Raw genomic sequence first — 24131 nt, 5'->3', positions numbered from 1 at the left:
CTTCCCCCATGATTAAGGGTACCCTCAGCCTTCAAGGTTCCAGACCCTGGCACGGTATTCTACACGTGCCTTGACAGACATTCTGTCAGAAATCCAAGGTTGCACTTGGATACAAGGGCAGGGAAGGGGGCGGGAGGGAAAGTCTGCACTTGTATAGGAGAGAAAGGAGAGGGGGAAAGGCTGCACTTGGATAGGAGAGCAGGGAAAAGAGTGGGGGAAATGCACATGAATGGAAGGGAGAAGAAGAAAGGCTGCACATGAATGGAATGGAAGGGAGGAAAGGAATGCTGCACTTGGATAGGACAGCAGGGAAGGGAGAGGGGGAAAAGCTGCATATGAATGGAAGGGAAAGGAGGAAAATGCACATGGATGGGATGGAAGGGATGGAAGGGGAAAAGTCTGCACATGAATGGAATGAAATGAATGCACATGGATGGATGGGAAGGGAGAGGGGATAATGTTGCACTTAGATAGGAGGGCAGGGAGACGGTGAATCCTGCACAAGAAGGGAAGGGAGAGGGGGAAATGCTGCACTTGGACAGGAGGGCAAGGAGAGGGGAAATGCACATGGATGAAATGGAAAGGAAGGGAGAGTATGAAAGGCTGCATATGAAGGGAAGAGGGGAGATGTGTCTCGCTTAGACTATTGCAACTTGCTTCTCACAGGTCTCCCACTTAGCTATCTCTCTCCTCTTCAATCTGTTCAAACTTCCGCTGCATGACTAATATTCCACCAGTGTCGTTATTTTCATATTAGCCCTCTTCTCAAGTCACTTCACTGGATTCCTATCCATTTCTGCATACAGTTCAAACTCCTCTTATTGACTTATAAGTACATTCGCACTGCAGCTCCTCAGTTCCTCTCCACTCTCATCTCTCCCTACATTCCTCCCCGGGAACTTCGTTCACTGGGTAAATCGCTCTTATCTGCACCTTTGTCCTCCACAGCTAACTCCAAACTCCATTCCTTTTATCTTGCTGCACCATATGTCTGGAATAAACTTCCTGAGCCGGTACGTCAAGCTCCATCTCTGGCCGTCTTCAAATCTAAGCTAAAAGCCCACCTTTTTGATTCTTCTTTTTAACTCCTAACCCCTATTCACTTGTTCAGAACCCTTATTTTATCATCCTCACTTTAATATTCCCTTATCTCTTGTTTGTCCTGTTTGTCTGTCCTAATTAGATTGTAAGCTCTATCGAGCAGGGACTGTCTCTTCATGTTCAAGTGTACAGCGTTGCGTACATCTAGTAGCACTATAGAAATGATAAGTAGTAGTAGTAGTAGTAGCTGCACATATAGGAAAGGGAAGAGGGAAGACGTGCTGGACATGAAGGGAAGGGAAGAGGAGCTGCACATGAAGGGAAGGGAAGAGGGAAAGCTAGATAGATTTGAGAAGGAGGCAGAAAAATTGTAGGAAGCTGAATATTAAAGATCAATGCAGACATAAGGCGGGAAGTGAAGAAAAAAGGAGGTGAGAAAAGAAATAACAAATGAAATAGAAAGGAGGCCCTGGAAGCAGAGTTAAGAGCACAGACAGAGGAAAGCAGAACAAAATGATGAGAATAATAAAATTATCAGACTACAAAGGTAGGAAAAATAATTTTATTTTCAGTTTAGTGATTGAATTATGTGGGTGTTGAGAGTTTACATTTGTCGGCTTTATTTTGCATAGTAGAGGAGGACATGCATTTCTTTCTATTTCTCTGGTGTTGCACAACATGCAGAGTCTGGTAGCTCTGCTTTCAGTTTTTATCTCCATTTCAGTTTTTGTCTGCATGTTTTTTTGCGATTCCCTATTTTGTATCGGGTGAGAGTCATGTTCTGCATCTGCAACTGAGGTAAAGGATTCTGCTGGCATGTGGTGTCTGTGTAGGATTATGTAACAGTTCATCTTGTTCCAGTTTCCCAGTAGCAGGTTATTTTGGTGCTCTAGGGCCTGTCTTCATAGATGGTTAGGGCTATTATGGTTTGGTAAGCTTTCTATATAGGTTTTGAGTGCTTTTTGTAGGGGTTTTGTATTATTTTTCAAATTGTCTGGCCTGTTTGTAAATAAAATGCTTACGATCAATGGGGTCTCCACTTCTGGAACAACAGTTCTGGGCACACCCAGCCAGTTGCATTTTCAGGATATCCACAATGGTGAGGCATGAGAGAGTTTTTTCATACAATGCCTTCTTGGTATACAGACTTATCTCATGTATCTTCATTGTAGATATCCCAAAAGCCCAACTGGCCAGCTGTGCCCAAAGGACTAGATTTAGAAGCACTGTAGTAGTCACTATACAAACAACAACCCATTTGCTTTAAACAAAGTATCTGGCAGTGAAAGGAGCATGTGCTGTTCCTGAGTTGATTATCATAATCTGAATATTTCTTATGTGGCCAGTTGTAAGTGGGTAGCTTCATTGTTGGGGAATATGAGTTTGTCATACAGAACTGGAGTTTCAAGGTTTATACTGAGATTCTGACCAGTGGCGTACCAAGGGGGGGGGGGGGGCGCTGGGGCGGTCCGCCCCAGGGGCACGCCGCTGGGGGGGTGCCGTGCGCCGGTCAGCTTTGTTCGTTTCCATGCTCCCTCTGCCCCGGAACAGGAAGTAACCTGTTGCGGGGCAGAGGGAGCATGGAAACGAACGAAGCTGATCAGTGCGCGGCAATCCCCCAGCGGCGTGCACCCGTGGGAGGGGGTTCTTTCGCTGGTGGGGTCTTTTCGCTGGGGGGGGTCGCGCCGCACCGGGCGGCTCGGTGTATCGGCGATCCGCCCCGGGTGTCAGCCCCCCTAGGAACGCCACTGATTCTGACTAATCTTGTAGAGAATCCAAACTTCAAGTCCAAATAGAAGAATTTGTTGAATGATGCTATCAATTATATAATGATGGTTTTACAGATAGTTTAAACAGGCTGAAGGGGAGGGGGTTCTTTTATGTATAGAAGATTGCTATTTTAAAAATGGAGGGAGAAAGGGGGTTATATATGGAAATGTCATGTTGGCTCCCCTTCCCCACATACTTAGCTTGCCCCCCTGTTGCCACGTATGCAACTCCCTCTCTCTGTCCCCTCCCCTATCCTTCCCCCCAAAAAAGGTTCAATGCATTTCTATGTGAAAAGCAGCTCCAGATTCTGCATCATACAAAGTAAGATAAAGCGAGGTATAGTAATGAGGTATTTGCTCCTTTCAAACTGCTTCTCCCCATTCTCTACTATCCTCACTCTCAAACCTCAAAACTGCTCTCAAAATGAGCTTCAAAATGAGCCCCTAAACCTCAAAACTAACCCCTGCAGCTGCCCCACCCCCAAACTACCAAAACTTCCCTACGCCCTCAAATCTATCCCTCTTATAACTACCCCATAGTTCCCCAAACTGCTCTCACCCGAAAACTATCCCTGCAACTCTCCCTCTACTGCTAGACTACTCCCTCCACAAAACTACCTCCTCAAAACTGCCTTAATTCCCCAAAATTACCCCATGCAAATACTCTACCACCCCCATAGTGCCCCACCACCTAAAACTACTCTGTTCCAACTGTCCTACCATTCCACAAAATTGTTCTCTTACAACCACTCTGCCACCCCTTAAACAGACCCCTTTCTAAAATTTTTACCCCATAATATGTCCCTAATCCCCCAAACTATTCTCTTCCAATTTCCATATTACCATTCGAACGTACCCAGCATCAAATCTACTCCTTACAACTACCCCATCCCCAAAACTGCCTCCTTAGAACTGCCCAACTGCCCCAACCTCCCTAATCTACCCTTTCACCCCAAACTTCCCCATTTCTAAAATTACCCCCATACTACCCCAACACTCCCCAAACTGCACTTATTTCATTTTCTTGATTGTTATTTGTGAAATACACTGACTAAATGTTACAACTCTCTTATTGGTTGCTATGTATCCTGCAAACTAATATTTCTATGCAGTGTCATAGAAGTCTATAGTTTATGAGTATATCTCTGGAACATAAGAACATGCACTTATGTCAGCAATGTGGTTGGCATAAGTGCTCACGACTAAGCACATACATCAGTATCTATACTACTGTTGTACCAGAAAAAGAAGATGCCTACTTTTCTTTATAGCATAGAATATCACTTACTTTGGGCATTAGTTCCTTGAGAAGATTGCCTACCTCTAAACTATGACTTCATTGTTTCTTTCTGTGCAGGACAGGTGCTCAGATTTATCTTCCTATTGTTGTGCTTCCCTTGGCCTCTGCATAAAAATTCACCTTGGGGAAAAAAAAGTCTTGCCTATAGGTAATTTTAAGGTAGAGAGCAAGGTTGGATTGAAGGTTATGCAGAGAAACAGATAAAGTGACAGTCCTGCTTATAATCGAACGAGAAAAACGCCCAAGTTCCGACCTAAATCGGGAGATGGACGTTTATCTCACAAAAACGAATAACGCAGTATAATCGAAAGCCGAACTTGGACGTTTTCAACTGCACTCCATCGCGGAAGCGTACAAAGTTGACGGGGGCGTGTCGGAGGCATGGTGAAGGCGGGACTGGGGCATGGTTATCACCCGAACAGAGATGGGCGCCTTTCGCCGATAATGGAAAAAAAGTATGCGTTTGTAGCTCGAATTTAGGGCACTTTTCCTGGACCCTGTTTTTACACGAATAAGGCCCCAAAAAGTGACCTAAATGACCAGATTACCACCAGAGGGAATCGGGGATGACCTCCCCTGACTCCCCCAGTGGTCACTAACCCCCTCCCACCACAAAAAATGATGTTTCACAACTTTTTATTTTCACCCTCAAATGTCATACCCACCTCCCTGGCAGCAGTATGCAGGTCCCTGGAGCAGTTGTTAGGGGTGCAGTGGACTTCAGGCAGGTGGACCCAGGCCCATCCCCCCTACCTGTTACAATTGTGCTGCTTAATGCTTAGTCGTCCAACCCCCCCAAACCCACTGTACCCACATGTAGGTGCCCCCCTTCACCCCTTAGGGCTATAGTAATGGTGTAGACTTGTGGGCAGTGGGTTTTGAGGGGGATTTGGGGGGCTGAACACACAAGGGAAGGGTGCTTTTTGTAAATGTGCCCCCTAGGGTGCCCGGTTGGTGTCCTGGCATGTGAGGGGGACCAGTGCACTACGAATCCTGGCCCCTCCCACGAACAAATGCCTTGGATTTATTCGTTTTTGAGCTGGGCGCTTTCATTTTCCATTATCGCTGAAAAACAAAAACGCCCAGCTCACAAATTGTTGAATAAAACATGGACATCTATTTTTTTTGAAAATACGGTTCGGTCCACCCCTTCATGGACCCGTTCTCGGAGATAAACGCCCATGGAGATAGACGTTTTCATTCGATTATGCCCCTCAGTGTCATGAAATGCATAGCCACCCGCCTGGGGCTACCCCGTGGCCACTTAGAGGATCTGCCATCAACACTGCTCAGGTCCACAAGCACCTGCCACTTGTGCTCTACACTAGCACCCTCCTCCCACCCCAACTGCCTCTGGGCGAGTCTCCTGCTCTCAAATTTTCCCCAGTGATTCCTAGGTTACTGGTGCAACAATGAACAGAAAAGGTGCAATCAGCAAACAAATAACAGGTAACTGAAATAGGAATACACATAAAACTTTCTAAACATTTGTATACTATCTAAATAGTACCTGGGGATATCAGGACATATAGTTGCTCACAGGTGATCAAATATAACTGTTCACAGGGCCTTAGCAAAGAGATCTTTCTCTCACTTCTCCCTGGCTAAGACTAGAGAAACATCCAGTACAACCTGGCTAAATTTGAGCTCCTGGGCCAATCAGAGCCCAGAATAGAACATTTTAAAAGTAGCCACAGGCTAAAGTCTTCTCTGTGTGCTAACTAAAAGGAACAACTTTAAACATAAACATGCACCACCTGCTGGCCAAACTAGAGAAATACACTTAAAAAAATCAATACAGTTTACAGGCTTAAAACCCACTGTTTTGCCACAGACAGCAGATAAAGGAATGGCTGACTCAGTCTGCCTCTCTATACCATCTACTAATCTGCACTCTTTCTTCCTCTGCCCATGGGCAGTGACTCATTAGGGATCAGACAGCAGGGGAGAGGGGGGTATCCCAACTGTTGTTCACCTTCATAATCACAAGTATATGTCTGTGTCCTGTGCCAAAATACGGCCCTGCTTTTTAGGACAAGGGATATTGTATGTTTCTGCATATGGCTATCACTTGATAGATTACTTTCTGTGGGTGACTATGAGTAGGGATTAGGGGGAATCTGTGCCTTTGAAGAGATGCTTGATGATAAGCAAATGCATGTATCCAAGAAAGGATTGTAAAAGTATGAATGACTGTATGAGAATGTTCCTCAGTTCTCTATTTAATACTGGAAAGCGTGGTATGTTGAAACAAATGCAATGTGATGTGAATTCATTATATCCTCCAAAATTTATGTATCTTGTCACACAATAAATTTAACATCAAAATTGTTCCCATGCACACCTCTGCTAATATGCCTCTTACAATATTGACAAGAAGAGATTTAGTCAAGATTTCTAATTTATTATTAGAATTTCTTTTAGATAAAACAAAGTAGAATAAAAATGACCATATCAACCTTTATGATCAAGCTCAGTTTTCAGATAGCCATATTACAACAATAAACAGGAATCCTTCTAAAAAGTTCTGCTACTCACTTACAATTGAAATGCTGTTGAGGTTTGGGACCACCAGGCCCCTACAGCATTAGGCTGATGTAGAATAACCTTTGATACAGGAGGACGTTTTGCCTTTCCAAATATACAAGAAAATTAAAAATATACAAAGAAATTAAAAATTTGTATTGGGGAGGTTTGGAAAAGGTAGCAAACCCAAGACGAACCATATAATAGCCTTCCAACCTAATCAGGATGCATTGGTGCTGCATCACATGCCAGACTCCTATTTGTGGAAGATATAAACTGTGGAAAATCAGTGAATTAAAGGTTCTCTCATTCAGTGGTAATCTTTACCCGCTTACAGAGCAAATGTAACCTAGTTCACTTAACTGGAACATTAGATCCACAGTCCTACAGAGATAGATTTAGGTTTAGGGCTTCTGGTTTCCCTGTATTTCTCTTAAAGCCTAAAACCTTCCCATAACTTTGAAGTTCCTGTATAATATAAGGTAGACATGTTAAACAGTAGGAAAGTAACAAATATATATCATCACCATACTGGCAACCAGGCAGTACCCAAGGGCCCAGAGGCTCTAGGGGGCCCAGTTGCCCGCCACCACCGCACATTACAGCTCTCCCCGGTCCTACCTTGAAGGACTCTGGTGGTCTAGTGGGTTCTCTATGGGGCCAGGAAAGAATCCCACTCTTTCCTGCCTGCTGCTGCTACTCTGCCTGGCAGCACTGGCACTGCCGAGACTGCCGAGATCCGCGAGACTACCGTGGTAAGTATCGGCAGCCATTCTGAAAAAAACAGCAGCACCGGACACAGTAGCAATAGCGGACAGAAAAGAGTGGAGTTCTTTCCTACCTCTCCCAAGAAGCCACTAGACCACCAGGGCCCTTTAAGATAGAACCAGAGAGCCAGGGAGGGCCCACTTGCTCAGGGTGTATGGGAGGGGAGCAGTAAGTGTGGCGGTGTGGGAGGGGGCGGTGGGGAGGCAGGCAGTGGCCAGGGGGGCCGCAATGACCTTTACTGCCTGGGGGCCCTGACCACTGTCAGTCTGCCAGTGGCATGGGGGGGGGGGGCGGTGGGGTGGTCCACCCCGGGTGCACGCCGCTGAGGGGGTGTCGGCTCCGCTGGTTCCCTGCTCTCTCTGCCCCGGAACAGGTTACTTCCTGTTCCAGGGCAGAAAGAGCAGGGAACCAGCGGAGCCAATGCAGCTCCCAGCGACGTGCCCGCTCCCCGCTTTCCTATGCTAGTAAGAATGCGCTCCGGGGGGGGGGGGGTGCACAGCGGCGACCTTCCCCGGGTGTCAGCCGCCCTCGCTATGGCACTGCAGGCTGCCCCTACATTCAGTGTTATATTGTCAGCTACTGGCTTTATTCTTGGATATTCAATGTCAGGCCATGTCTGGGTACCAGCATTGAACATTCGGTCATATGCAGCTAGCTAAAACATAGCCAGTTGAGTGTGATATTCAGGTATTTCAGTGGCACTATTTGGTTAAGTGCCACTAAAGATGCCCAGTTAGCCCTGGACAAGAGATTTAAATGGCCAGGAGCTATTTTTGGCTGTTTAAATCACTTTGAATATTGATCCCCTTATAGGTTGTCGGCCACACAACCCCACCCTTGTAGTTAAAATAAGATCTAATTCTAGCTGCCAGACACTCCATTACCAGATCAGACTTAATTATTTATTTAACAATATTTACATGGTACCTATCTCCCAGGGATCAAAATGGTACAACAACATGATATTGTAACCATAAACATAATACATAATTACAGGAAACATAATTATATCAAAACAGACATCTTAATAAAAACCTAAATTAAAATTTACAATTCTTTCGTTAATGCATTCAAAAACACAGCAAACATATCTGTCAGCAATTATAAACTGAACCAGACATCAACACACTAAAGGGTATGTTGATCATGAGTCAATTGTATAAATGTTACAAGTTAAATATCAAGCAATTAAGAATGATAGGATACATACTTCTATTAGAGAATGATAGGACACAGATGTATATTAGAAAAAGATCAACATATAACTCCCAAACGTTGCACAAAGAGGTGTGCCCCTTTCGTACACTCCTTTGCCATGATGCCTGAGGCGTGACACCTCAGAGGTGGGCTTACTGATACAGGCATCCAATGTTGTTGATGTCACTAACTGTTCATGCGCACAGGATTAGTGGTGCAGGTAGATGAAACTAGTTTAGCTGGAACTGAATCCCGATGATGGAGAGGAGCAGATGGAAATAGTTCTTGTTTTCTCTATGGGCTCCTGTGCTGGTATGGCCTCAAAGGCAGGCTTACTGATACAGACACCTGATGCTGATGTCACTAACCGTAGATGCAGGTAGATGGAAATAGGCAAGCTGGAACTGAGCACTGATGATGGAGAGGAGCAGATGGAAGCAGTTCTTGTTTTTGTCTCTGGACTCCGGTGCTGATGTTAGTTATTATTGCTCCTTTTTAATTATTAAAAATATTTTTTTTCTTTTTAAATGTTTTTCTTTTTATTTAATCTATAATGCTCCTGTCATTCAAGATGCCATTTTTACAATTAATCTGAATCAATATGGACTGACTGAGCACTTAAATTTCAAGTCCAATGGAGCCATCATTTCACCTTGTGGCTTCTTCGGGATCTTACAAAATAGCTATTCTTGCACTCAACAGCTACTCCAGTTCTGAAAAGAAATACAACAGCATTACAATCACAGTAAAATGTCCATAGAAAGTTTAAACATCTAAACTTAACAGCGTACAGTTTCTTGAGACTGCTTCTCACATTGTTCATGATGCAAAATGGCATCTGTGTTTGGATAGGATACCAGTGGATATTAAAAACCAATCAGCTTCACTGACCAGATAGAACAGACAGTGTTATATCACCACCAAATGTTAAAAACAATAAAAATCAAGTTAAATTCAATATTCTATCAAATTAACTTTTAGGGGTGAATTCTACAAATCATACCTAAAAAATCATTGTGGAAATAACCCACTTAAGCACTATTCTATAAGCCACACCTAAAGTTAGGCCCAATTTATAGAATAATGCTTAAGTGCAGGAATCGCGCATAAATTTATATGTGTCTATTTGCCCCAATAAAAATGTGGTGCAAATGGCCCTGCCTAAAGTTACAAGCAGAATCCCTTTATTCTATAATTGTATACATAACTGGAATCCACGCCCATGTTCCACCCCAAAATATCCATGACCATCCTATTTCCATGCCCCTTTTCTGGGACACATATAACATTTAGTCATGGTTCTGTTAATTGGATTTCAATTCATGCTAATAATTGCCTGTTAAAAAAAGTCAATTATTGGCATTAATTGGCTCATTATTCAATGAAATTGCATGCACAAAATAGACATACGATCAACTTTGCGCATATCATTTTTGGTGCCTTTATAGAATCAGGGGGTTAATGTGCAAAAATACCTTTTTTATTTCTAATACAGTTTTTTAATCAAATGGAAATGAAAAAAAAAAAACTCAAACTCCTTCAGTCCTAAATAAAATGTTCATCCAATTTGTGACACAACAGCTAAGTGACCTTTTTGTTTAGGATTGAAGTGAGTCTAGTAATGGAGTTGAGTCCCAGTACAGATAGGTATATAAAGGAGGCCAAACGAACTGACTCCAACTAGTGGACCTTCACAGGAATCCATACCTCTTGGATAATCAGAAGACATCAGCTCAAACAAACTAAATTATTACACAGGAATATGCCGGAAAAAAGGGAGATCAGAGATATAAAAGGACACATTCCTCCCCCTCCCAGGACTTAAGCACACACACAAACCACCCCCTCATACCTGCAGACCTTTTTTCTGAGAAAGCCATTCCATACACACACACACACACACACACACACACACACACACACACACACACACACACACACACACACACCCTCCCTTCAGCCCCAACAAAAGGACAAACTCTCATTCACACAACACAGAATCAGAGAGACAGGCAGACTCAGACAGGAATATACTAGATTCCGCAAAATCCTCATTCCCATTCAAACAAACCCTCACAAAGAACAACCATATCTCAAACAATTAATTTTTATCTGAATTGGTTATTATTCTATTTACCATTAACTTTCTCTTTGCTTCATGTACAATTTCTCATTCATAATAGATTTTCTATATGTTTAACATCCATAGCTATCCCAGTATGTTTATGATACTCTAAAATTGGATTCTTACAACAAATTACTTTCTTATGCATTATTCTTTGTTAAGTATCCTATATCGTTTATTGTAAGCCACATTGAACTCAAACTTTTTTGGGATAATGTGGGATATAAATGTCACAAATAAAAAATGAAATAAAATATTTTCATAGTAACAAAAACTGTTTTGCACGGTTATTTTGTCTTATAAAATGCATGGTTTTTGGTTAGGTTATTTTTTATTTATTTTTTGATGCCAAAAGTCCTTCAGACAAAGGTAATTGGCTTCTGCTAGTCCCTTAGGATAGTCTATCCATTTTTGAGAATTGTTGTGTGGTACATAACTGATAGTATGGCCTACTCTTTCTGAATTCTACTGGAGACAGGTCACTGTAGTCTGAATAATGTGCCACTCTTTCTCTTACTTCATCCTAGCTATCTATTTTCCTTCTTGTATTCCAAAAGTAGCTGTGCTTCCAGACTGTAGGACAATGGAGAAATAGTTGCAGGCTCTTTATATGAAGTGCTTGTTAATATCTCCTCTGGAGAAAGGAGCATCTGCTTGCCATTGTAGGCTGGTTAATTTCTTCTCCAGACAGCAGGCAAAGTGCCAACTCATTACCATGTGCTACTGGCAAGGCTGAAAGGAAGAAATCCAGTGTTGTTCTTTTGTTTATACTGTAAGATTCGGCACCATAGTGTGTGAGACAAATCTATAACACTAAACATGCTAAGGAAAAATAGAATACATGGCTTGGGAGGTTTTCATTTGAACATTCTGAAGTTAGGTGTTCAACTCTCTTTAAAAAAAAACCTGAATTTATGATAAGGTGATTTATCTCATTATTGTCCTTCATGTGCAATTTGTCTGAAAATAGGTTACACCAGCCCTACAATATATAATCCTATGTGTACTTGACATATTCTATCACAATTCAAATTAATCAATTGATACTAAGAAGGATTAATTACCATGTGAAGCAAATTGGTGATAGCATGATATATTGCATGGACGACACACAATTTGGCAAATCTTTTATTGAGAAATAGTCAGTAGTGGCCTGAGGGGATATAGAGGGATACAGTGCCTCATTTACAGGTAGGGGATGAAAAGCAGGGCCATGTGCAAAAAAACACAGATACTCACTGATAGGGCTGGCTCTACAAATAGTCTACTAGTAGTGGCAAAATGAGCCAAAACACCAACAGATTTCAAGAATGCATGGGAGAATTACAGAGGGTGATGGTGAGGGTGAGAGAGACACAAGGTCAAAAATTGAGTAAGCTGTGCAAAAACACAGTAGAGAAGGGGAACTAGACACATTGAGGGTTCCTTATAATAAGGCTCTTTAACAGATTTAGGGCACACTAAATGATAAGATGCCTATAGGAATATAATGGGCGTCTTATCATTTAGCACATGCCAAATCTGTTAGTGCGCCTTAGTAAAAGGACCCCTGCGGGAGATAAGAGCACATTATTTGCCAACAATGTCTGTTACAATGTTTATTCATTTTCTATTGTTTATTTTTGGTTCCTACAGATGCGTGCCCAATCACTGTGAGCATGGTGGCAAATGCACCCAAACATGGGACAGCTTCAAATGCAACTGTGAAGGAACAGGATATTCTGGTGCCACTTGCCATAACTGTAAGTGGGACTGTTTATCTTTACAAATAGATTACTGTGAGAATAAGTATAACAGTCTGCTTCACTGGTATTTGAGTGTGTCTAAAGTTTATCGTAAAAAAAAATGTGCAAGTTTTATTCATCGATCAAGAGAGCACATTTCCAGAATCTTGTGGCTCATCCAGATGCTCTTCCTAACATCTGATGTATGAACTCTCACATCAGTTGCAGACAATGAGACCTGCAGATCTTCAGATGTTAGTGGAGGAGTGGCCTAATGGTTAGTGCAGCAGGTTGTGGACCCGGGGAACTGGGTTCAATTCCTGCTGCAGCTCTATGACCCTGGGCAAGTCACATAACCTGTCATTTACCCAGGTACAATTTAATAATAGATAGTGAGCCCCTTAGGGACAGTGCCAGAAAAAAAAAAAAAACCTCTGTAAACCGCTTAGGTCTAGGTGGTATATAAATAAAATGTTAGTCTAAGATTCTTTGTGACATAGTGGAAGATTTTCTAGATTGCTCATAACAGAACAACTCCTGTGGTCCTTCAAATTCTTTCATTCATAGAATACATGACAGGGGATGGCTGAGCCCCAAATATTTAGCATGATCTTATATGCTTGTCTAGACCATTTTCAGATATATTGGGAAAGGGGAAAAGCTAGGAATGGAATTGGTAGACTAAAAGACGCTGAGAATAGCTATGTGCGGAGTGATGTGGATAAAGAAAACATGCTAAACTACTACTTCTCTTTGGTGTTCATGGAAGAAAATTCTGGAGAAGGATCGCAGTCAGCTGCCAAGGGAATATCTGGAAATGGGAAGGATATTGCACTGTTCACAAAAGCAAGCATTTATAAACAACTGGAAAATCTGAAATTGAACAAAGCTATGGGGCCAGATGGGATACATCCCAGGATACTGGAAGAACTGAGAAAAATCCTGGTGGTACCTCTTAAGGATCTATTTAATAGATCTTTAGAGATGGGAGAGGTTCCATGGGATTGGCAAAAAGTGGATGTGGTCCCTCTTCATAAAAGCAGGGACAGGGAAGAGGTGAGAAACTCTAAATACAAATACTTCCGCTCAGTACAAAACTACAATAGTAATGGGGAAAAGCCTCAAAGAGCTCCCAGATCAAATATTCATCTGTCGGAGCTAAAGTAGACCAACTGGTCTTCATCATAGGCAAAAACCCCGTATATGCAGCCCCAGAAATTCTTAGTGGACCGCAATTGTCTGATAAATTCTGTTAATATAGATTTTTTGAAATAAAGAATTCTTTGAAAATAACGTGGTAATTTCTAGAACATACTCAATATCTAATACAATACACTTAGCTTATTGCTTGGCGTTCTATATTACTGCTGCTTCATGCTGCGCTGTTCCCTGCTTTGTTACCCTGAGCCGACGTTGGCCAGCGTTTCGCTGCTTCTGATAATTACCTGAGACCCTGAAGAAGCAGCGAAACGCTGGCCAACTTCGGCTCAGGGTAACAAAGCAGGGAACAGCGCAGCATGAAGCAGCAGTAATATAGAACGCCAAGCAATAAGCTAAGTGTATTGTATTAGATATTGAGTATGTTCTAGAAATTAACACGTTATTTTCAAAGAATTCTTTATTTCAAAAAATCTATATTAACAGAATTTATCAGACAATTGCGGCCCACTAAGAATTTCTGGGGCTGCATATACGGGGTTTTTGCCTATGATGAAGAGAAGACTAGTTGGTCTGCTTTAGCTCCGACAGATGGATATTTGATCTGGGAGCTCTTTGAGGATTTTCCCCATTACTATTGTAGTTTTGTACTGAGCGGAAGTATTTGTATTTAGAATTTGTTCCTATCTCCACACCACCAAGCACATTTGTTAAGAGGTGGGAAACTACAGGCTGGTAAACCTCATGTTGGTAGTTGGAAAAATAATGGATTCAATGCAGAATAAAAATATAGTTAACTTTCTAGAATTCAAAGGGTTGCAGGATCTGAGGCAACATGGCTTTACCAAAGGAAAATCCTAACAAACAAATCTGATTGATTTATTTGACCGAGTGACCAAGGAACTTGCTGAAGGACATGCACTAGATGTAATGTATTTGGATTTCAGCAAAGCCTTTGATATAGGTCCTCAAAGAAGACTCCTGAATAAGCTGAGAAGGCTCAACTTAGGACCCATAGTGGTGAACTGGATTGGAAACTGGTTGACCGACAGGTGGCAGATGGTGGTGGTAAATGGAATCCGGTTGGAGGAAAGGAAGGTGAATAGTGGCGTGCCTCAGGGGTCGGTACTGGAGCTTATTCTGTTTAATATATCTGTCAGAGACATCGCTGAAAGGTTAGAGGGAAAAGTTTGCATTTTTGCACATGACATGAAGATAACCAATAGAGTGTATACCCCAGAGGGAGTGTTAAAATGTAATGCCAAGAAGTGCAGATTAATGCACTTGGGGTGCAGAAATCCAAAGGAGATGTACCACATAGGAGGAGAGAGATTGATAAGCTTGACTAAGGAGAGGGACCTCGGGATGATGGTGTCTAAAATTCTCAAGGTGATGAAGCAATGTAACAAGGTGGTGGCCATGACCAGAAGGATGCTAGGCTGCATACAGAGGGGTATAACCAGCAGATGAAAGGAAGTGTTGATGCCCCTGTACAAGTCATTGGTGAGGCCCAACTTGGAGTATTGTGTTCAGTTTTGGAGGCCATATCTTGCTAAAGATGTAAAAAGACTTGAAGCGTTTCAGAGAAAAGCGACCAAAATGGTATAGGGTTTGCATCACAAGATGTACAGTATGAGGAGAGACTTGAGGACCTGAACATGTACACCCTGGAGGAAAGGAGAGACGGGGTGATATGATACAGATGTTCAAATATTTGAAAGGTATTAGTTTACAAACAAACCTTTTACAGAGACAGAAAGGTGGTAGAACTAGAGGACATGAATTGGGGTTGTGTGTGTAGGAGGGGGGAGAGGTTTAGGAATAATGTCAGGACGTACTTTTTCACAGAAAAGTGGTAGATACCTGGAATGCCCTCCCGTGGGAGGTGGTGGAGATGAAAATGGTAAAATAATTTTAAAATGAGTGGGATAAACACAAAGGAATCATGTATAGAAGGCATGAAACCAAACAAGCTTAGCAGTGATTAAATGGGAACACCAGTAACTAGGAAGCAAAGCCAGTGCTGGGCAGACTTCTACGCAGGGGCGTAGCCAGACCTCGGCGGGAGGGGGGACCAGAGTCCGAGGTGGGGGGCACTGTTTAGCTGCCTCCCCTGCCACCGCCCCCCCTCACCGCCGCCGCCCCCCCCCCCTGCCACTTTGGACCGCCGCTGCAACCACAAACCCCCACTGCCGCCCACCCCCTGCCCCGCTGCCGCATCAGGTACCTTGTTTGCTGGCACGGGTCCCCAATCCCCGCCAGCTGAAGAGTCTTCTTAAGCGCCTGTCGACTCCGGCGCCTTCCTTGTGGGATCATCTGTTTTTGACGCCTTACATCCTGCACGGGGCTACATGCACGGTGCAGGATGTAAGGTGTCAGAAACAGATGATCCCACAACGAAGGCGCCGGAGTTGACCGGCGCTGAAGAAAATTCTTCAGCTAGCGGGGATTGGGGACCCCTGCCAGCAAACAAGGTACCTGACACGGAGACGGGGCAGGTGGCGACGGTGGAGGGGGGTCAAATTTAGAGGGGGCCAGGGCATAATCTGTGGGGGGCCCATGCCCCCGTGGCCCCACTTAGCTACGCCCCTGCTCTACGGTCTGTGCTGTGATTGTGGCTGGACAGATTCAGCTTCTATAACTGGAGAACAAGGCCAGTGTCAGGCAGGCTTCTATGGCCTGTGCCCTGAAAATGGCAAGGACAAATCAAGATCAAGTATATGTATCATACCTTTATACTACGAGTTTATCTTGTTGGCCAAACTGGATGGACAGTATGGGTCTTTATTTGCTTTCATCTACTATGTTACTATCAGGGGTATAGTCAAAAGAGAAGGACGCCCATCTTCCGACACAAATTGGGAGATGGGTGTCCTTCTCTCAGGGTCGCCCAAATCGGCATAATCGAAAGCCGATTTTGGGCACCCTCCACTGCTTTCCGTCGCGGGGACAACCAAAGTTCATGGGGGCGTGTCGGCAGTGTACTGAAGGCAGGACAGGGGCATGGTTAACAGATGGGCATCCTCGATTTCCCTTACGGCTGAAAACTGGGGACAACCATCTCTAAGGTCGACCATCTCAACATTTAGGTCGACCATCTCTTAGGACAACCTAAATGTTGAGATTTGGACGTTCCTGACCGTATTATCGAAACAAAAGATGGATGCTCATGTTTTGATAATACGGGATGCCTTGCCCCTTCACAGCGCCATCCTCAGACATGGACACCCTTAGAGATGGGCATCCCCGTTCGAAAATGCCCCTCCACGTTAGTCAGATGAGAATGAACTAGTGTTTTCAATAGGTCCTCTGAATTTCTTTTGATCATGGCATGATGAGTTCTCACTAACTACTATGGTGAAAAACATGCCTAATCATTTCAACAACTGATTCCAATTACCCAAGAGGAAGTTAGAGGTTCTTTCTTATTATTTCATATGGTGATCCTGAATTTCTTTTATTTGTTCAACTTTGTTTATTCTTACCCGTTTTTACTGCATAAGAAAAGACTAGTTTCAATTAAACAAGGGTATCATGGTAGGACATTCTTGAGTTCACTTACTTTTTCTCAGCACTATATATCATTCGGTATTTGGAAAGTTCTCTCCTCTAGTTATCCACTATTGTTCATAGATTTGCTGTAAATTTCTTTCTCTAACTACTTGCTTCTCTTTTTGCATAGGTTTTGCATCAACCGTTATGTTGTTATGTCTTTGCCATCTATGATTGAGTTGGCATATTTATTGCTTCATCAAACATAGTCCACTGTTGTACCAGTGGACATTCCTTAAAAGATTCACACAACAGTTTTTTTGTCATTATTATTATTTTTAATGGAACTACGTTTCAGCAGTAGAAAGCAAACTCAATTAATTAGTTCAGTTAGAGATCCTCATAATCAGAATTGGCATCAAACCACATCTTTACCTAATTCTTGACAGTAATAATAGTAGAGGCCTCATATTGTTTGTGAGAGTGGCACTAACAGAAGAGACCTCTCAAATGTTCCACTATTTGATTCATTTCCTATGTTTCTTGAACAAGGTCCAGATTTTATGACTGTTACTGCAACAGAGGGGGCACCACTAACAGTGTACCATATAAGGTATTACGATAAGGGTCATGGATGTCACAATGGCTGACTTCAAGATTGCAAGTGATAGTGGAGTCAGTAATCAGAGAAATTATCCAGTTAATTGAGGTACTTATCCAAACAGCTTGTCTGATTGAAATCTAGATGCTTAAGAGAAGGAACTGTGAGTGGTATGCTTGGGGAGTGGCTAAAAGTTAACCAGATAGAAAAAATATTCATCGCTCTTACAGAAAAACATCCAAAAAGTGGCACAATGCAGCAGATGAACATTTTTTTGTCCAAAACATCCGAATTGCTATTTTTGAAATCCATTGTAGGACATTTTTCTATGCAGTTTGTCTGCAGTGTGCCCAAATCATAAGGGGGCATGTTGGAGGACTGTTGGGGGTGGGATTTGGGTGTTTCCAAAACTTGGAGGTTTTTCTGCCATAATGGAACAGAGCAAAAAAGTCCAGGACTAAATGTTAGCCATTTTCGTCAAGACCTGTTTCAATCTAAGGGGTCCTTTTACTAAGGTGCATTGAAAAATGGTCTGCACTAGTGTAGGTGCATGTATTGGATGTGTGCAGATCCATTTTTCAGTGTGCCTGTAAAAAAGGCTTTTTTTGGCCAAAAATATTAGCACACGTCCATTTGGGGGTCTGAGACCTTACCGCTACCCATTGACTTAGTGGTAAGGTCACACGTATTAACCGGGCAGTAATCATCAGCACACATACACTGCTGATTACCGCCTGGCTAGTGCTGCGCGTTGGAAAATAAAAAATATTTTCTGGCACGCGCATCGGACGCATGTAAAAAATGGAATTACTGCCTGGACCACGCGGTAGCCAGGTGGTAGGTCCAAATTGGTGCTCGTTGAATGTGCGTAGGCACCTACATGGCTTAGTAAAAGGGCCCCAAAGTCATAAAAAGGTGCCTTAAATGACCAGATGACCACTGGAGGAATTAAGGCATGACCCCCCTTACTCCTACAGTGGTCACTGACCCACCTCTCACATCCCACCCCCAAATATGTGAAAGAAACACTACATACCAGTCTCTATGACAGCTTCAGATGTTATGGCCAGTCCTATTGGAGCATCAAGCAGGTCCCTGGAATGGCCTAGTGGTCAGTGCGGTGTACTGTAGAGAGCCTATATCCCACTCTAAAAGTTACACTTGTGGTGGAAAGTGTGAGTCCTCCAAACCCCACCAAAAACCTTCTGTACCTACATAGAGGTGACACTTGCAGCCATAAAGGCTATCATGGTGGTGTACAGTAGGTTTTTGGTGGGTTTTGGAGGACTCAGCATATAATATAAAGGAGTAATGGTGAGATGTATACCTGGAATCTTTAATGTGAAGTCTACTGCAGTGCCCCTCTAGGGTGCCCCACTGCTCTGGGATGTCTGAGTGGCCAGTCTACTATGAATGTTGACCCCCCCCCCCCCCTCCACCATACATCCCAATGGCTTGTTTTTGTGCATTTTTCCCTTAGACTTTTTTTTAATGGTCCTAAAAGATAGACGCACTGAGCACAAAACCATCAAGCAAATGGCCATTTTAGAAACAAACCGTTGGACGTTTGTCTGGTTTGAAAACGGTCATATACACTACTGGATTTTTGGATATTTTCCGCAAAACATTCAAAACTGAATTTAGATGCCCCTCATTGTATATTAGATAAAACATGAATTTAATATTGAACTTCTTATTTGATAGTGTACCTTCATTATAACCCATTCAATATATAGAAACATGGAAATCATGTTCACAGCTTCCTCACATACTGGTTGAGCTGTGAAATTAACTCTAAAATACAATGACACTTCGATTGATGCACTCAGGATTTCACAGAACAGAGAAAAAACACATTCCCAATGTATCTATTCAAGAGAAGAGTGGAGCTTATGACATATATACCAGGCACACCTGATAAAGTAGCTTTGTGAATATAGAAGCAGAAATATTTCTCCACTGAACATTATACTTTTCATTTTCTTTTCAAATTAAAATATCTTTCAGGAAAAAAAAATCCTAGTTGAAACCTATTCTCTTTTGTGCTAGTATTCATGACAAGCAAACTCCCTCTTGTGATCAGCTACATTGTTTGCCACAGAGTGGAGTTGATCAGAACTGAATGAACTCCTTAGATTCTCTTCCAAGGAGCTTTTCAAGTCGGTAGAATGCTCAGTGATTACGCCCAGAAACTCCAGAGGAATAAAGAGAGGATTATTGCAGTGAAAAAGAAAGAGCAGAAGGTAGATGAAACAATACAAAGAGACATCGGTGAAGGAGTTTTACACAAATTCGTGCCTGTTTACTAATGCATTTTCCCCCCTTAATCGCTCTCTATGGGAAATGAGCTTAGTAAATCAGGTCTGATAGGTACATAAACAGAGCTGGCAGAGGTGTATATGGAAACTAGACCTGTGAGAGTCTTTAATAAGATTTGTAGAGAAGGGAAAACTCTTTAAAAGTAAAATAAATCTTGTGAGTCTAAATTAATATTATTTAAAGAAAGTGTGGAAATAAACAGAGAAAATGTTCACTCATGTACCTGTATTATTTAGAAAAAGGATGAAAGGGAGTGGAAGAGAGAAATCTCTTACCTCTTTATGGTCCCAATCAAATATTGACTTACATAGAGGGGCATAATCGAAAGGGACGCCAAAGTTTTGTTGAGGACATCCTCGCAAAACGTCTTGATGGAGGGGCAGGAAAACCCGTATTATCGAAACAAAATGGATGTCCATCTTTCGTTTTGATAATATGGTCGGGGACGCCCAAATCTTGAAATTTTGGTCGTCCTTAGAGATGGCCGTCCCTAGACTTGGTTGTTTCTGATTTTTGGCAATAATGGAAACCAAGGATGCCCATCTCAGAAACAACCAAATGTAAGCACTTTGGTCATGGGAGGAGCCAGCATTCGTAGTGTACTGGTCACCCTGACATTCCAGGACACCAACCGGGCACCCTTGGGGGTACTGCAGTGGACTTCATAAATTGCTCCCAGGTACATAGCTCCCTTACCTTGTGTGCCGGGCCCCCCAAACCCACTACCCACAACTGTGTACCATTACCATTGCTCTTATGGGTGAAGGGGGGCACCTAGATGTGGGCACAGTGGGTTTCTGGTGGGTTTTGGAGGGCTCGCTGTTTCCTCCACAAATGTAACAGGTAGGAGGGATGGGCCTGGGTCTGCCTGCCTGAAGTGCACTGCACCCACTAAAACTGCTCAAGGTACCTGCATACTGCTGTGATGGACCTGAGTATGACATCTGAGGCTGGCATAGATGCTGGCAAAAAATATTTTGAAAGATATTATTTGAGGGTGAGAGGGGTTAGTGACTGCTGGGGTAGTAAGGGGAGGTCATCCCCAATTCTATCTGGTGGTCATCTGGTCATTTCGGCCACCTTTTTGTGCCTTGGTAGTAAGAAAAACACGACCAGGTAAAGTCATCCAAATGCTCGTCAGTGACGCCCTTTTTTCCCATTATGGGTCGAGGACGTCCATGTGTTAGGCACGCCCAAGTCCCACATTTGCTATGCCTCCGATACACCCCCTTGAACTTTGGCTGTCCCTGCGACGGAAAGCAGTTGGGGACGTCCAAAGTTGGCTTTCGATTATACTGAGTTGGACGACCCTATGAGAAGGACGCCCACCTTCCAATTTGTGTCGAAAGATGGGCGTCCTTCTCTTTTGAAAATGAACCTGATAGTATCTTGTGTGTTTACAATTTTCTTATTATGGCATTTCTGCACCTTTCTGGTACTACAAAATGACTTCATATGTGCTTTTGTATACTCCTATAATGCTGAAAAATCTACTACATTATATTGTTTGTATTAAACAAAATAAAATGAAATCCATATTTCAAAAGTCTTTTGTGCATGTGAGTAGAGAAGAAAAAGAATATAAAGATAGGCCCCTTTGTAATGAAGAAAGTAATAACAGTATTGAAGAAAAGAATAGGGGAGGGGATTTGATATATCACCTTTCTGTGGTTACATTCATAGTGGTTTACGTATTATATATAGGTACTTATTTTGTACTTGGGACAATGGAGGGTTTAGTGACTTGTCCAGAGTCAGAAGGAGCTGCAGTATAAATTGAACCCAGCTCCCAAGGTTCTTAGTTCATTGCACTAACCACTAGGCTACTCTTCCACAGAAAGGGAAGACAAATAGCTTACCTACAGGTTTGCTGTTTAACAACTATAATGATGGAGTCACACTAAAAAATTATGGGCTTATTCCAGTGGATGTAGGCACTGATTAGAATATAGGTGCAGAAGACTAAGCATATTCTGAAAAGATGTGTGCCAAATTTCTAATGCACGCAGGCAAAAAAGGATATTCAGTGCTGGTTGCCAGAAACAACCTGGCATTGAATATCTGGGTTTAACACCAGTGGTGGACAGCAAAAACACTGCTCTTTGCTGGCTGAATATTAGGTCCTATATTACTATGGGCCTTATTTACTAAGCTGCACTAATGTTTTTAGCGCATGCTAGTGGTAGAGACACCCATAGGAATATATGGGTGCCCCTAGCATCAGTGCATGCTAATTTTTTGCGTGATCTAAAAACATTAGCGTGCCTACAGCACAGCTTTATAAACAGGGCCCAAAGTTTTTCACAAAGAGTACTTTGAAGTTCTAGTAATTTTCAGTTTCCTGTGGTTATGCAACAGCAGATGAAATGATAAGACAAAATACCAAAATGACAGTGAAAAAGGAAATCCGTGGCTCTTTCCAGTATTTTAGTCCAACATGAATAAAAACACAGGGGCCCTTTTACCGAAGCTTAGCGCATGTGAACGGAAGCAGTTCTTAGCAAAATAAATATGTTTTTAGAGCCACCTTAAATTTTGTATATGAAAGCTCACCTCTAAGTCACCAATGAGAGTAATTCCATAGGGATAATGCAAGGGGAGTATGGGAGGCATTCCCATGGGCAGACAGTAGGCATACCCTGCAGTAATCAGGTAGAGTGGGCACATAGCTGAGTGCTGCCCAATCACTTCGGGAGCCTTACCCCCAAGTAAATAGGTGGTGTAAGGGCTCCCATGGTAATAGCCATGTGCTAATTGGGAAATTAGCATGTGGCTATTAATGAGGGTTATAGCAAATGCAGCTGTTTTACTGATGTGGTAAAAGTGGCTGCAGTGCACAGTAAACCCACACGCTGACAGCAGCAATGGTCACATTTTAACAAGACTTAGTAAAAGAACCCCTTAAACACTTCAGTCAGCAAAACATCTAGCTAGGCCATGGAAATTGATTTGCAATAGAACACTCTACTGTACAGGTTTCCACTTAAGTTAACTCTATTGTAAATCTAATTTTTAAAAAATGCCATGCATAGAAATAAAATCATTCTCACAGTACACCACAATATTGTAGTATGTAAATTTTGCTAATGAAAACAGTATTCACGCAGCTGTTATATTGCAGCATTCATTTAGCTTCTCTGATGTTACTGATTTTTCAATAAATCTGTTTATGGGCCAATAAAGTTAATTACCAAATGGGGCCCAAGGCTTTGATTCTGTCATGTTTAGCCAATATTTCAAGCTCAAAAGTCATCTTACTTTCAAACAATGTAAACAATTTTGTGAGATATTATTACACTAACAGTATATACAGGGGCTTCTGTTTTTAGGTGTAAATGGAAATAGAAACAATAAAATGTATAAAACAAACAAAAGAAAACTAAACAATGGTTGGTTGGATAAGTACAGGAAAATTACTGCCACCCCAGTAATGTATAAATTTGTTCCCATTGCCTATTTTAGACCCATGGCCTGTATCTTGAAAACCCAAATTGATAAAGATTTGGGATACAAACAAGTAAAAATATTCAGTTCGTTTTCAGAATTTTTAGACTTTTTCCCAATTATTAGGTATTTTTTGGTTCATTTCACATATTCATTTTAACAGAAATTTTTTTTTTTATTTATAATACATTAGAATAGTTAGGGGGCAAGTTATTGAGGTATGGTAAAAGGCAGGCTTAAACCCCTTTGAATATCTACTCTGTTATATGTATTCAGGTTTACCAAAGTATATCCAAGAAAAAGTCTTTACAAAGCCCTTTTACTAAAGCTTAGTGCACATTATTTTTCTACTGGGTTTATTTGCATATAAGCATATTTTCTGCAAATAGGACTAGATTCTATAAATCAGTGATGGCGAACCTATGGCACGTGTGTCAGAGAGGGCACACAGAGCCCTCTTCCTTGGCACGCGTCGTCGCCATCACTGGTCCGCCCACTCTCCCTCCCACTTCGGCCTTCCTCCCGCCCTCCCTCCAACCCAATGAGCAACAGGCCGCCCGCCCGTCCTCCCTCCCTCCCAGCACCAGGAACCCCCCTCCTCCTAAAATTTAAAAAGCGTACCTCCTCGGCTCGGAGTTGGGGTTTAGGCGGCGTGCGTCCGTAGTGG

General features: G+C 42.4%; 1 protein-coding gene across 1 annotated transcript in view; it reads left to right on the top strand.

Annotated features, from left to right (window-relative positions):
- The window catches only part of CNTNAP2 (contactin associated protein like 2), a 2081195-nt gene that overhangs the window by 1071383 nt on the left and 985681 nt on the right, over window positions 1-24131 (top strand). Inside the window, exon 10 of the mRNA XM_030203705.1 lies at window positions 12362-12468. Within this exon, the coding sequence (XP_030059565.1) occupies window positions 12362-12468 (107 nt within the window). The remainder of the gene's footprint in view (window positions 1-12361; window positions 12469-24131) is intronic.

The sequence above is a fragment of the Microcaecilia unicolor genome, chromosome 1, assembly GCF_901765095.1.
Source record: "Microcaecilia unicolor chromosome 1, aMicUni1.1, whole genome shotgun sequence".
NCBI lineage: Eukaryota > Metazoa > Chordata > Amphibia > Gymnophiona > Siphonopidae > Microcaecilia > Microcaecilia unicolor.
This window is presented reverse-complemented; position numbering and strand designations above follow the sequence as displayed.